The sequence below is a fragment of the Stenella coeruleoalba genome, assembly GCF_951394435.1.
Source record: "Stenella coeruleoalba genome assembly, chromosome: 21".
In the NCBI taxonomy this organism is placed as follows: Eukaryota; Metazoa; Chordata; class Mammalia; order Artiodactyla; family Delphinidae; genus Stenella; species Stenella coeruleoalba.
Genome location: NC_137167.1, coordinates 12416870 through 12430999, shown reverse-complemented (window position 1 = coordinate 12430999; position 14130 = coordinate 12416870). Strand labels below are relative to the sequence as shown.

The 14130-nt window shown below is 34.6% G+C and overlaps 1 protein-coding gene across 11 annotated transcripts in view; it reads left to right on the top strand.

Annotated features, from left to right (window-relative positions):
* Positions 1-14130, top strand: part of WRN (WRN RecQ like helicase) — a 142525-nt gene that overhangs the window by 114101 nt on the left and 14294 nt on the right. For 7 of the 11 annotated variants that reach the window (XM_079909400.1, XM_079909401.1, XM_079909393.1 and 4 more), the window contains exons 24-30: positions 3073-3243; positions 3320-3417; positions 4429-4498; positions 5328-5404; positions 11218-11293; positions 11522-11634; positions 13337-13451. In XM_079909400.1, coding sequence (XP_079765526.1) covers positions 3073-3243; positions 3320-3417; positions 4429-4498; positions 5328-5404; positions 11218-11293; positions 11522-11634; positions 13337-13451 — 720 coding nt within the window. The remainder of the gene's footprint in view (positions 1-3072; positions 3244-3319; positions 3418-4428; positions 4499-5327; positions 5405-11217; positions 11294-11521; positions 11635-13336; positions 13452-14130) is intronic. The other 4 variants (XM_079909402.1, XM_079909399.1, XM_079909395.1 and 1 more) reach the window with 2 other exon arrangements.

Below are 14130 nucleotides of genomic sequence, written 5' to 3'. Positions count from 1 at the left end.
CTAGTGTCCAGATTGCTAATAAGTACTAGTTAGGCAACTTAATATCTTTGGTGTTATTAGTTTGCAAGCAATAGATTCTCCTACTATAAAGGTAAGCCCCCAGCAGGTGTAGAATGCCATTACAAATGTTCTGGGAAAACTGACTTAATACTGAGTCAGGGCTTTTGCTTTTATGTTAAGGAAGGCAGGCTAAGTTAAAGGATAAGAAGTATTATTATACTTGTATAGCAGCTGAGGAAATAGAAACACAGGTAAGTTAAGTAACTGACTTGCCCAAAATTCAAAAGCTAGTAAGTACTGGAGCTGTGACTTGAACCCAGGTGGTCTAGTTGCACTAACTACAATCAGTATATATGTATATGTATGTATATTGGTGTCTGTGTGTCTGTGTGTCTGTGTGTATATATATCCCTGGTGTAGTGGTCTGGAGGACTGTGTCCTAGTCTTACCTCTGTGACCTTAGGCTACCACTTAACATCTTTGAGCCTCTGATTGTATCTGAGTAAAAATGACTAGATAGATCAATGAGCTCCAATGTTCCTTCCAGATCTGAAATTCTGTGATGTTTGATTTTAAACATTCTACACAAATCAAACCAAAGTCAGTTAGTATAGGTAGTAGAGGTTGTTGTGGAAAAAGGTGCTACGTTGTACGTGGGTGTTTCTGTTTCTCTGAATCTTGTTCTAGTACAATTTTTGTAAATATAATCACCATGATACTAAAGCTTTATTAGTTAGCTATTTTAATACAAAATTCAATTTCAATTTCAATTTTTAGAATGCACGTTACAGACCCTGTTAATTAAACCTATAAGAAGCCTGTGTTTTAAAAAAGCTCAGTGTATCTGGGCACTGATGTGTCTCTGATGGGAACTTTCCTAATCTAATCTAATTTCAGCCTAGATTTCTTTATGTGAGGGATCAGTCTTCTTAGGTTATTTCACTTGTATTCACATTTTTAACATTCCAAAATGATAAACTTGTAACCGTAACGTTTTCATCAGTTGAACAAAACCAATACATTTGTAATATAGTGAGGCTTCTAGTGCTTGAGTTATGTCTGCTGGAACTCATTCTGTATATTCTTTCCATTTTGATCCCTGGATTTGAATATGCACTGATTGTTAAACCATCATTAGAGTATAGATGAAATATAAAAATGTTGAGTGACAGGATGTACCTATTTCTCAAATTTTAGATTGCATTTCATATTGAAAATTTTAGAATACAGGAACTTCTTGACATACTCAAGGAGTGAATGTTTTTGAAACATGAATATAACCTAAAATACAGTATTTGTTATGAAGCACATGATCAGTCTAGCGAATTTAAACAGAAAGGTATTTATTACTGGGTGTTAAGTGGCTTAGAGTATTGTTGATAAGATTATACTGCAAAATAATCTTCCATGGAAGCAGTTGCCTCTTCTGTGGTTAAGAAGTTATCTGTCAGTGCCTGACCCCAAGCTATGCTGAATAGGGAGCTGTAACAATCAGGAAGGTTCTACTTCTGCTTGATCTGGGAGCTGCCTTCTATAATCTGTATCAACAAAATTAATGTCTCCTGTTACTTAGGAAGCTAGAAGCTGTATGATAGGTTCTTTGCTAACACTTTCTCATAAAAAGCAAACCCCTCCACAGTCATGCATACCTGCAAATACAGCGAAGTAGACCCCTTTGCCTCACTTCCTGCGTGTAGATGTCATGCAAAAATACCTTTGTTTAGTGGAACTTAAATCACATCCAGAAGCCTAGTTGAAAGAAAGTTTGAGAAATAGTGTTTGCAACTTCCCAGATTCTGTGGTAGAAGTCACAGTGGAGGAAGGGCAGAATGACCCTCGAATTACAATCTGCTGTATTCACCGCAAATACATTAGATCGAAGCAATTCTCCAGAGAGCCCTATGTTTATATAGTACCATACACATTTAAAAGTAGTATTTAGATGTGTAGGATGGATGAAGGAGGTAATCAGGGACTTCCCTGGTGACACAGTGGTTAAGAATCTGCCTGCCAATGCAGGGGACATGGGTTCGAGCCCTGGTCTGGGAAGATCCCACATGCCTCAGAGCAGCTAAGCCCGTGCGCCACAACTACCGAGCCTACGCTCTAGAGACCACGAGCCACAACTACTGAGCCCGCGTGCCACAGCTACTGAAGCCCGTGTGCCTAGAGCCTGTGCTCCACAACAAGAGAAGCCACCGCAATGAGAAGCCCGTGCACCGCAACGAAGAGCAGCCCCCGCTCGCCGCAACTAGTGAAAGCCTGTGGGCAGCAACGAAGACCCAATGCATCCAAAAATAAATAAATAAATAAAATTTTATAAAAGGGGTAATCAGAGGGCCAAGTGAATAGAAAAAGTTCTCTGTGGAGAGTGAAGGTGGAGGGAGTCATTTCCATTAGAGGACAAGAGAATTGCATATGATGGGCTAGCTTCCCCAATATTTCTAGACCTTGATGGCTATGAAGAGTCTCCGATCGGAATCCTCTGGTCACTTAGGGAAGAATATCTCAAAAGCATCAACTGTCTAGCATGCACCTGCTTTTTCTGATGTATCTCAGTGAAGCAGCTAAATCAGAAATGATTAAGTAAACTTTGCTGAAACATCATGGACAAAAAGCACAGTAATGACAACAACGCAGTGGAAACCTGAGTCTTGGCACTGCACTCACTGGTTACCAGCTATGGGTCACACTGCCTTTAACACCCATGCTTCAAGTCTTGAGCTGTAGATTTATGATCACCGTTTTCAAACAATGTGAGTATGTTAATAAAAGGTCTAAATAGCAAAGGTTAAATATTCCAAATATATCCAAACCTATGCATTGGGAAATGCATGTGATTTATATATGAAATTTCCTGCCATTATTTAAAACAGAAAAGGAACACTATTTTCAGTGTATTTATTTGTGACTTAAGTAATCAGAGCAAGCAGGAGGGGTATAAAAATTCCGTAGGTTTTTAAAGCTGAAATTTAGTGTTAAAGCCAAAGAATCAGTAGACGATTTCGTGTTTTACATCTCCTGTTTAATTAAATAAACATTTTAAGAAATTGATTTTATGCCTAATTTCAGAATTCCCAGCGTCTTGAAGATAAATATCGCAGTCACAATTTCTTTGGCACTGGCAAGGATCACACAGAGAATTGGTGGAAGGTTTTTTCCCATCAGCTCATAACTGAGGGATTCTTGGTAGAAGTTCCTGGGCAAAGCAAATTTGTAAAGATTTGCATCCTTACAGAAAAGGTAAACAATGTAGAAGTCTGCCTGTTTGATTGAATTTTCTCACTGTGCATTAAACGATTCTTCTTGTGTTCAATAGGGTAGAAATTGGCTTGCTAAAGCCAAAACAGAATCTCCTCAGAGCCTTATCCTTCAAGCTAATGAAGAATTGTGTCCAAAGGAGTTTTTTCTACCAAGGTTCATTTTTCAGTTTTTTTTTAACTTCTGGGTTTTCTGTTATTTAAATGATTCATTTTGTACCAATTTACAGGTACCACACAAAGTAAAATGAGTAAAGATAATCATTTTTGCATACCTCTTTGAGTCAATTTGGTGTGGGAGTCAGTAGGGAGAATGATAAATCATAGAACACTGTCTTGGTGAATAGGAAGTAGATGACTATAGTACTTAGAAAGCTGCTCCTGTTGATTAAAGAAGTGTATAGCACAGGGAACTATATTCAGTATCTTGTAATAAACTATACTGGAAAAGAATCAGGAAAAAAAAGAATGTAGATACGTATATGTATAACCAAGTAACTTTGCTGTACACCTGAAACTAATACAATATTGTAAATCGACTATGCTTCAATTAAAATAAATAAATAAATAAAATAAAGAAGCAACATTGAGGTAAATGTTGAAGAATCTATATACCATATTTCCTTCTTATGTATAGAGGACAGGGAGGGAATACACATGTTGCCTACTTTTTAGTACCTTTACATGTTATCAATCATTTTTCAATTTTTTTTTAAATTGAAATATAATTGACATTTAACATTGTGTAAGTTTGAAGTGTACAAGTGTTGGTTTGATACATTTATATATTGCATTGTGATTATGGCAATAGCGTTAGATAACACTTTTATCACATCACTTGAATAGCACTTCTTTTTTGTGTAGAGAACAAATAAGATCTAGTCTCTGAGCAACTTTGAAGTTTATAATACAGTATTATTGACTATAACCATTATGTTGTACTTTAGATTATCAGTTTTACTTTTAAACTTAAAAAACTTTGAAGAGTTTTAAATCTAGACTTTGAAGAGCTTAAGCTCTTTGGAGGGGAAAAATCAATTTAAAAAAGCATCAGTTCTAAAAGAGTAATATAACCTTATCTGCCTTTCTAAGAGTGGAGGTGTGATGATTCATGTATTAGAAAATTACATTTTAACATTTGAGATAATTTAATTTTATTATTTTTCAGTGCTAAAGCTGTATCTTCCGGCACTGAGCAACATTCCTCTAATCAAGTACCAATTGAATTAACTTCAGAGGTTTGTTTTTATTAAAGAGATGGTTCTTATTATTTCATTCTTTATTGATGCAACTCCTGTTTAAAATTTTTCTGTTTTATTTCCACTCAAAGAGGAAAATGCCATATATAACAAGATATAAAATGTGGAAAGAGAAATGATATGAACAGAATAAAATATGCAATATATGATTTCTGGGGTTAATAGAACAGAAGTAGCTGAGAAAGTAATGCTTATTTTTTTTCTTTTAAGCCTCTTTTATAACTCATTTGGCTTGGATATTATAACACTTCTTATAATATCTTTTTTTGGATATTATAATACTTTTAGTTGATGGAAAAATAAGCCTGATTCCTAAATGTTCTCATTACAATTACATAGACACATACACATACACACCTTTTCTTGCTTTGTTTTGGATCTTAGGTAATTACAGATTAAATACTTATCCACAGGCTGACTTCCACTAATGAGGATACTAGGGTGATGGGGTGATGGATAAATGTGCTGAATTAAATTTTCTGGTGAACTTTCTCTGCTTTATTAAAGTATACACAATGTAATTGAATCATTTTTGTGACTTTGGCTCTTGCTATGTCTCTAAGAATTCTTTTGATCATATATTCTCTATAGATTTGGGAGGAATGGGATATTACATTGCATTTCTAACTGCCTTTAGAGCCCTAGAAGTTGATAATTCATGAGCTTATTTTCAGATGATTTATTTGATGAGTTGGATAGTAAAAGGAAAAATCATTGTAATATTTTGTATCTTATTTTCTTCATTTTAAAAAGTTTTTTGAAACTTCTCTCTTTTTTCTTTTTGAATGGACCTTTATATGTTTAAAAGCAGCCCAGCTTGTATAAGATGTATTCTTACAAAGCACGTGATAAAATTTCTTCTGGGAGTAACATTCCTGAAAAAAGGTACAGAATTCACATTTTTATTTTCTATGCTCACTTTATTTGCACTTTTTCTCATTCTTTCCTAGAGAGAAAGGTCTGTCAGATGTTGGGCTATTTCATTGGCAGAAGGAAGTTAAAACATAAGCCTCTAGTATTATAATTATTAAAGCAGACTTATAAAATGATAGTTTTAATATTAATTTAATAGCTGACACTTCTGGACATTATTATTTGCCAGACTCTGTGCTAAATGCTAAGCATTTTATAAGTAATATCTCATTTAATTCTTACAGTAACCTATGAGTTAGCTACTATTATTTTTCCCCATTTTACAGTTGAAGAGACTAAAGGTTAAGAAATTAACTAACTTGTTAGGAGCATCCATCTAATAACAGAGCTGACTTTCAGAACAATATTTGTCAACCTCTAGCATCTAAACACTATTATTATATAATATTTGTATGAAATATATATATTCCCACTCCATTTAAAAAAAAAGATCTTATGGGAACATAAAATGGTAGATATTGGGGTTGGTAGAGAATAAAGGTAATGCACCTATTGTGCTTTCAAGCTTAATGACTTTCTGACTTAAAAGTGTAGAGAATGTACAGAATTACAGAAGGTCTGAAAATGGAGAACTTAAAGAACTTGTTAGGACATATGCACAGATTAAGTGGACTACACTTACATACATAGCAGGTGAAAGAAAATGGTTTGTTCTTTAACGGTTTGCTCACTTAGATAGGTAATACTACTTTGGATCTGATAGAAACATTTACCATAATACCAGTCTTCCACCCCAAATAATTTCTTTTTGTTTGGATATATATACTGTGTTTAATGTAAACAAAAGGTTTAAGGAGTGTGCAAAACAATATACCTGTTCAATATGCTGAAGCATTTCTTCATTTAAACATTCCCTGTGGCATCTTCTTTGTGCCATGTACTATTCTAGGCACTGGAATAATAGAGACATAGTCACTGGCCCTCCTAGAGTTTATATTCTAGTGGGATATACACGTAAGGGAATAGAAAATTACAATCCAGGGTTGTAACACTTTGGAAAAACTTTGGAAGTGACACTTGAGGCTTAAGTAGCAGTTGGGTGAAGTGAAGGGATGTTTTCTAAGCAGAGGAATGGTCCACGTACTAAAACCTGAAAGCAAGAGAGGGTATGACATGATTGAGGGGTTCAGCAGTTTGCTAGCAATTCCCTGATAGAGGGAAGCAAGGGAGTGGGAAAATTTAAGACTGGAGAGTTGAACAGGGTCTCAAATATCCAGTTCCTTTCAAGCACTCGATTTGATCATAAAAGCAGTTGGGCACTAAGGAAAGGTTTTAGGCAGAACAGTGACATGATCAAATTTATGGTTGAGAACAGGGGTTGACAAACATGAAGGATCAGATAGGAAATAATTTAGGCTTTGAGGGCCATGTGGTCTCCGTCTCAACTACACAGCTTTGCCGTTGTGGCCTCAAAGCAGCCATGGATGATATGTAAATGAATGAGTATGGCTGTGTTCCAATAAAACTTTATTTAGGGACACTGAAATTTGATTTTCATATAATTTTCATATAATTTTCATATAATTTTCACATGCCACAAAATGTTTTCCTCTTGATTTTTTTAACTATTAAAAAATGTAGAAGAAGCCATTCTTAACTACAAGCCTTACCAGAACAGACAGGTTTGGCCTGTGCATCCCTAGCATGCCGACCCGTGGTAGATGACTCTGTCTGTGGAGGGAATGGACTGCAGGGGGATCATAGTTGTAGAGACACAAATAGGGAGGCTGTTGTTGTGTTGTTTGCAAGAGGCTATGGTAGATTAGTCAAGGGAAGTGGCAGTGGGTGGGGAGAGAGAGATTTGTAAGATATTTAGGAGATGGAATTGCTAGGACTCGGTGATTGAAAAGATAGGCAGGTTAAGGAAGATGGAGAACTTGACTGTGAAGCTTGGGTTTTTGTCTTTGATGGTGGGTGAGTGCTGCCATTTCCTTCACTGGGCTATGTAAGAGGAAGACAGGTTTGAAGGGCTGCATGTTTAGGGGATGAGGTTAAATTAGTTTAGTGATAGACATACTAAGTTTGAGACAACTGTCGAGTGGTCCAGAAGTTAATTTTAATATATGGGCTTAGTGTACAGAAGTGAAAAGGATGCTTACATATCCATAACTATTATTTTAAATTTCATTTGAATTTTCATCAAAATAATACATGTGAATGTTTTTAAAAGTCAGTTGAGACTTAAAGGCATATAACAAAGCACACCAGTTCACACCCTTCTCAAACCCATTTTGTTGTGTTCTATGGAAGCAATCACCCTCAGATCTTCTGACCAGTTTCTATGGTATTGGCCTCCACATTTCTTTTTTTAAAAACACCTTTTTGGGACTTCCCTGGCAGTCCAGTGGTTAAGACTCTGCGCTTCCAATGCAGCAGGCGTGGGTTCGATCCCTGGTCTGGGGGGAGCTAAGATCCCACCTGCTGTGCAGTGTGGCCAAAAAAACAAACACCTTTTCGGCATATATTTTATTAATATTTATTGTACATTTCTCCTTGAAAGGCTGAAAAAAAGTGGGGAAAAGGCTAAGAAAGAGGGCTATTGTTGACAATACCTCATCTTTCCTTTTTTTTAAAATTGAAGTATAGTTGATTTACAATATAGTTTCAGGTGATTCAGTATTCTTACAGATTATACTCCGTTAAAAGTTATTACAAGATAATGGCTGCAATTCCTTGTACTATAAAATACACCCTTGTTGCTTATATATTTTATATATAGTAGTTTGTATCTTTCAATCCCATACCCCTAATTAGCCCCTCCCCTCTTCCCTCTTCCCTTTGGTGCAAAACCTGTGAGTTTTGCATATACATTCATTTGTATTATTTTTTAGATTCCACATACAAGTGATATCATACAGTATTTACCTTTCTCTTCCTGACTTATTTCACTACGCATAGTATTCTGTAGGTCCATCCATGTTGTTGTAAATAGCAGAATTTCATTCTTTTTTATGGCTGAGTAATATTCCATGGTATGTATCTACACCATATCTTTTTTATCCATTTGTCTGTTGATGGGCATTTGGGTTGCTTCCATATCTTGACTGTTGTAAATAGTGAACATTGAGGTGCATGTATCTTTTTGTATTAGTGTTTTTGTTTTTTCTGGCTGTGTACCTAGGAGTGGATTGCTGGATCGTATGGTAGCTCTATTTTTAGTTTTTTGAGGAACCTCCATACTGTTGTCCATGGTGGTTGCCTCAATTTACATTCCCACCAACAGTGTAGGAGGCTTCCCTTTTCTCCACACCCTCTCCAGCATTTGTTATTTGTAGACTCTTTGATGGTAGCCATTCTGACAGGTATGAGGTTGCCTCCGTATTTCTAAGTGACATGCTTAGATTACTATTTTTTTGACTTACCAGTTTTAGAAATTTTCTGTTGATATCCTATAATGGTAAATTAGGGCTTGTCTCCCATATCCCCTTCCCTTCATTTCTTCTCCATCAATGTCACCCCCGCCTTCCTTAGAACAAAATTATATTTCAGTTTTTGGTCAAATTAATAATTTGTTTTTACATTATTGTATCTACTCAAATATTATATAACACTAAGGCAATCTGTGTTATTATGGTCACCACTCTTAATTTTCCTTGATGTTAATAATTCTCTTTTTTATTTTCTTTACTTATTTAGCGTTCCAATTACTAATTTTTTTTTATAGTAGGTCCTCGTTGGTTATCTTTTTAAAATATAGCAGTGTGTACATGTCAGTCCCAAATTCTGAATCTACCCCTCTCCCCAACCCTTCCTCCCTGGTAACCATAAATTCATTCTCTAAGTCTGTGAGTCTGTTTCTGTTTTGTAAACATGTTCATTTGTATCACTTTTTTTTTTTAGATTCCACTTATAAGCGATATCATAATGCTATTGGTCTTTCTCTGTCTGACTTACTTCACTTAGTGTGAAAATTTCCAGGTCCATCCATGTTGCTGCAAATGGCATTATTTTGTTGTTTTTAATGGCTGAGTAAGCTATTATTAATTTTTATTTTCTCCTATTTTCAATCTGTTTTTATTTGTTTACTCTCTTGGAGAGTTCCTTGACTTTATATCCCCTCCCATCTGTTGACATTTTAATTTTAGATATCAAATTTTTAATTTCTAAGAACTATTTGTTCTTATTCTCTTTCTTTAATCATGTATAGCAATCTTTTCTTGATTCATGGTTACAAGATTTCCACTTATCTCTTCAATGATATTCATTATATATTTTGGGGTTTTTTTAAAGATTTTCATGATTTTTCTATCATAATTTATTCCAGACTTACTGAGATTCCTTTTTATTAAAATAAATTTATTTATTCTTATTTATTTTTGGCTGCATTGGGTCTTCATTGCTGCACATGGGCTTTCTCTAGTTGCGGCGAGCAGGGGCTACCCTTCATTGCGGTGCATGGGCTTCTCATTGCGGTGGCTTCTCTTGTTGCAGAGCACGGGCTCTAGGCGAGTGGGCTTCAGTAGTTGTGGCACGTGGGCTCAGTAGTTGTGGCTCACGGGCTCTAGAGCACAGGCTCAGTAGTTGTGGCGCAGGGGCTTAGTTGCTTCGCGGCATGTGGGATCTTCCCGAACCAGGGCTCGAACCCGTGTCCCCTGCATTGGCAGGCAGATTCTTAACCACTGCACCACCAGGAAGTCCCTTATTATATATTTTGTACTTTTCTTCTGTGCACTTGTAATAGCATTCATAGGCAAAACATTTTCTAGCAAACATTTTCCACATATTTTTCTGCTTCAGGGATATGTTACACAGAATTTTGCCAGTATATATGATAATAAAATTTTTTGTGAAATAATTTAACATACCAATTTGCAAATAGTCCATTAGTATAAAGATTTCCATAAATACTAAGATAAAGGTAAATATCTTATTATTTAAAACAAATTTATAGTTGTCTTGAGTCACCTGCTATGACTAATTCTTTGAACTGGAGTTTTCTTTCCTCATGTTCAAATCTCTTTATTCTAGTGATAAAATCTGATAATTGTAAAAATGAAGTCTTACTTTACACTGTAAATTTTTAATTCTTGAAACAGGGAAATTTATAAACATTTCTTAAATATCAAACATGTTCTTCTCTTTCCCCCCCAAAAGCAGAAATTTATTTAAATTTGACACCTTTTACATAGGCTATTCTATACAATTTCATTTTTGTAACTTTTCCTCTTTATAATTAATTTATCCGTGAAGTTGCCTCTTGTAAAACCTGGTTTTCTGTCTAGTTTGCTGTCTTGCGCCTTTCATACCATGTTAATTACTAATTGGGTGTTTTAAATTCTTCTTTCGAGGCGTCAAAGGCAAAATTACTCCTTTTGGCTTATTTTTTTTAGTTTGATTCTGAAGAAAAATGTGAATAATTTGATTAATTCCATGCTAATGTTCTTCAACAGCCAAAAAATAGTGCTATCACGAGAAGAATTATAGATTGTATCATTCTTGGTTAGAAAAAATTTTACTTTGGTATAGATAAGGAGTATTTTCTTTCAAAGTATTTGATTGAGGAGGAGGAGGCAAATGCTGTTCTTAATTGCACCAATTTTGTGATTGACTCAAATCATAGTTTTAACTTTACCTCTATAATGAATGTATTTGATACAAAATGTTTAAAATCTAGGCTGTCATTTAAGTAATAGTTGCCTTACTGGTATTGTGACAAATAAATGTTAATATTGATTTGGAAAGATATTCTCATTCTGGAGGCAAAATAAAAAGTGAACTTGGAGAAAGAAAAGCTTTTATTATTTCTTTTCTTTTAAATGTTTTAGCATCATGGTGCCATCACCAGGAAAATATTACAAGTCCTCAGAACCTGTTATTTCAGCCAAAGAGCAGGAGACTCAGGTATGGCTTTTGTAAAATGGCAGTTCGTTTTTGAGAAGATAGTTATGAGTCTATGCATGCTTAAAATTCTCTTGCCAGTATTTAAAAAATTGTTCTTTAGCTAAGAGTCTAAGATACAGTTCATTTTTCATCCTAAGGGGGAAATGTAATATCTGAAGCTCTAAAAATAAAGGGCTGGATTTTTCTAAGTACATTTAAACAAATGTTGTTTCTTTGCTTTTCGTTCAGACTACATTATATGGCAAATTGGTGGAAGCTAGGCAGAAACATGCCAATAAAATGAATGTTCCTCCAGCTATTCTGGCAACAAATAAGATACTGGTGGATATGGCCCAAATGAGGTAAACTATTTGCATATTTCTAACTTATTTTCTTCTAACATAATAGATTTGTAAAATACATCATTTAGCGATAATATGACTATGGCTTCAGCAGTCACATCCAAGAGGTGGTTCCTAAATCTCCCATGTTGCTGCCAATGGTCTGTTTCTTCACTGAGCTTTAGTCCCACATGAAACCAAGTGTTTTCAGCAATCAGATCCAGTGTGTATAAAATCTAACTCACTACCCACCAACCCTCCGTACATGCATTTCATGCAAATGCCAAAACTCTTCCTTCTGCATTCCTTATTTTTGTTAGTCATACTATCATGTTCCTAGTCACGCCTGTTTAATACCTCTGATGTTACTGTTACTCTTCTAACATATATTCCCATCTTTCTCTTATTATATAGTTTTTAGACTTTTTCATTTCAGTGTTTCTTCTTTGTCTGTCTATGCTTTTCTTTTTTTAGTGACACCATGGTAGTTCAGACCATTATCCTTTTACTGTTGCAAAAGCCTCTAACTAGTTACTCTTTCTTCAGCCTCTCTCTCTCTCTGATATATGAATATGATATATGAATACCAAATACCTCTGATATATGAATACCAAATTAATCTTTATCATGTTGTACTTCTGCTTAACTAGTTTCCCACTGTCTTAACTTATTTAGCCCACAATTCAAGGCCTTCCATTTATGGACTTAAACCTTCTTTTCCATCTGAGTCACAGACTTTTAATGCTTAATCTTACCTAGATTGTTTACCATTTGTTTGTCTCCTTTTCAACTTCGATATACTTATTTACAATGTTGCTTCTGACTTGTAGTTTCCTTGATTTCCCAAAACTCCTATTAGGAAATCCTTTAAGATCTGGCTTTATTGTTATTTGCTCCATGAAGCCTTCCATGTTCTTATCAGCAAAGTGATTCCTCTGTGGAATTCATAAAGGACTTTTAAATGTAAATTTAAAAGATGATTCTATGGCACTTATTACATAATGCTTTATTTTTTTGTTATTATTGGTATTCATGTATATGTGTCTTCTAGATTTTAAACTCTGTGATGAAGATGTTATATTCCTCATCTTTTTGTGTTTTCCAAAGTACCTAGCACAATGCCTAATAATCACTAGGTGGTCAATAAATATTTAGAGGAAATTATTTCCAAAGAATTTTTGCTTGGTAATTGTACTCATCTTGTATACTTCCTTTTCAAAAATTGTTTCTGTTGCTAAATTTCATTCAAGAGATGTTACTTTAGAGAAGAATTTTCTAATAATGTTACATAGTGCCTATACCTTAAAATAATTATTTCATTAAAAATAAATATCCAAAGACCACATTTTAATATTCAGTGAAGATATTTAAAGGAAAAGGAGTAATCATTAGATTGGCAGATTTTTAGAAAGAAGACATCAGACATTCTCTTCATATTGGATACAATAAGAACTATTAAAAGCCTGAAGTAGTTAGTTAGCTAGTTTATTGTTACAGGTAAAAACTTTCTAAATAATGAAAGATTTTCTTCTGAGTTTCTTAGCCTCTTAGTTGTCCTCTAAGAATCATAAAACACAATTACTTGTTTTATACATTGTTTTTGGTTGCTGGAAAAAAATCCATGTTTATTGAGTGTCAGTATTGAAGCTAAATATCTATTAGCTGTGTTGCTGGAGTGGTAACGTTTCAGTGGTTTCTTGACTTTAATTTTTTTAAACGACAGACCTACTACAGTTGAAAATGTGAAAAGGATCGATGGTGTTTCTGAAGGCAAAGCTACAATGTTGGCCCCTCTGTTGGAAGTCATCAAACATTTCTGTCAAATAAATAGTCTTCAGGTAAAATACTATGGTTTGCAGGAGCTCTGAGAGAATAAACTTTTTTTGACAATTACAAAACACCCTTCAAAAGCAGCATTTTTCATTTCTATGCTGGACACTTAGAAAATGAATCAGATAGTTTCTGTAGTAAATCAGTTATAAAAACATGTTAGTTACCTATTTTTTTTAATTGAAGTATAGTTGACTTACAATATTATATTAGTTTCAGATGTACAACATAGTGATTCAATATTTTTATATATTATACTCTAAAGTTATTATAAAATATTGGCTATATGCCCTGTGCTGTACATTACATCCTTGTAACTTATTTGTTTTATACCCAGTAGTTTGTACCTCTTAACTCCCTTCCCCTATCTTGCCCCTTCCTCCACCTCTCTCCCCACTGATAACCACTAGTTACCTAATTTTTAAGATGATTCTGAAGTAATAGTTGTGAAAGCTGCTTATGTCGGTTTATTTTGTTGAGAGGTTTCGTTTTTAAATCTGAATAAGTACTGTATTTTAGACTAAGAAATTATTTTACTTTCAAATGTAGATAGAAATTAAAGCTTCATTCATTCATTCACTATTCACTTCTGGGGGATTAGGGGACTAATTTAGAGGCAGAGTGGTCCACATTATAGTTCATTTTTAGTCCCTCTTATTGGCTTAAAGGGAAGACTAGGAATTTCTA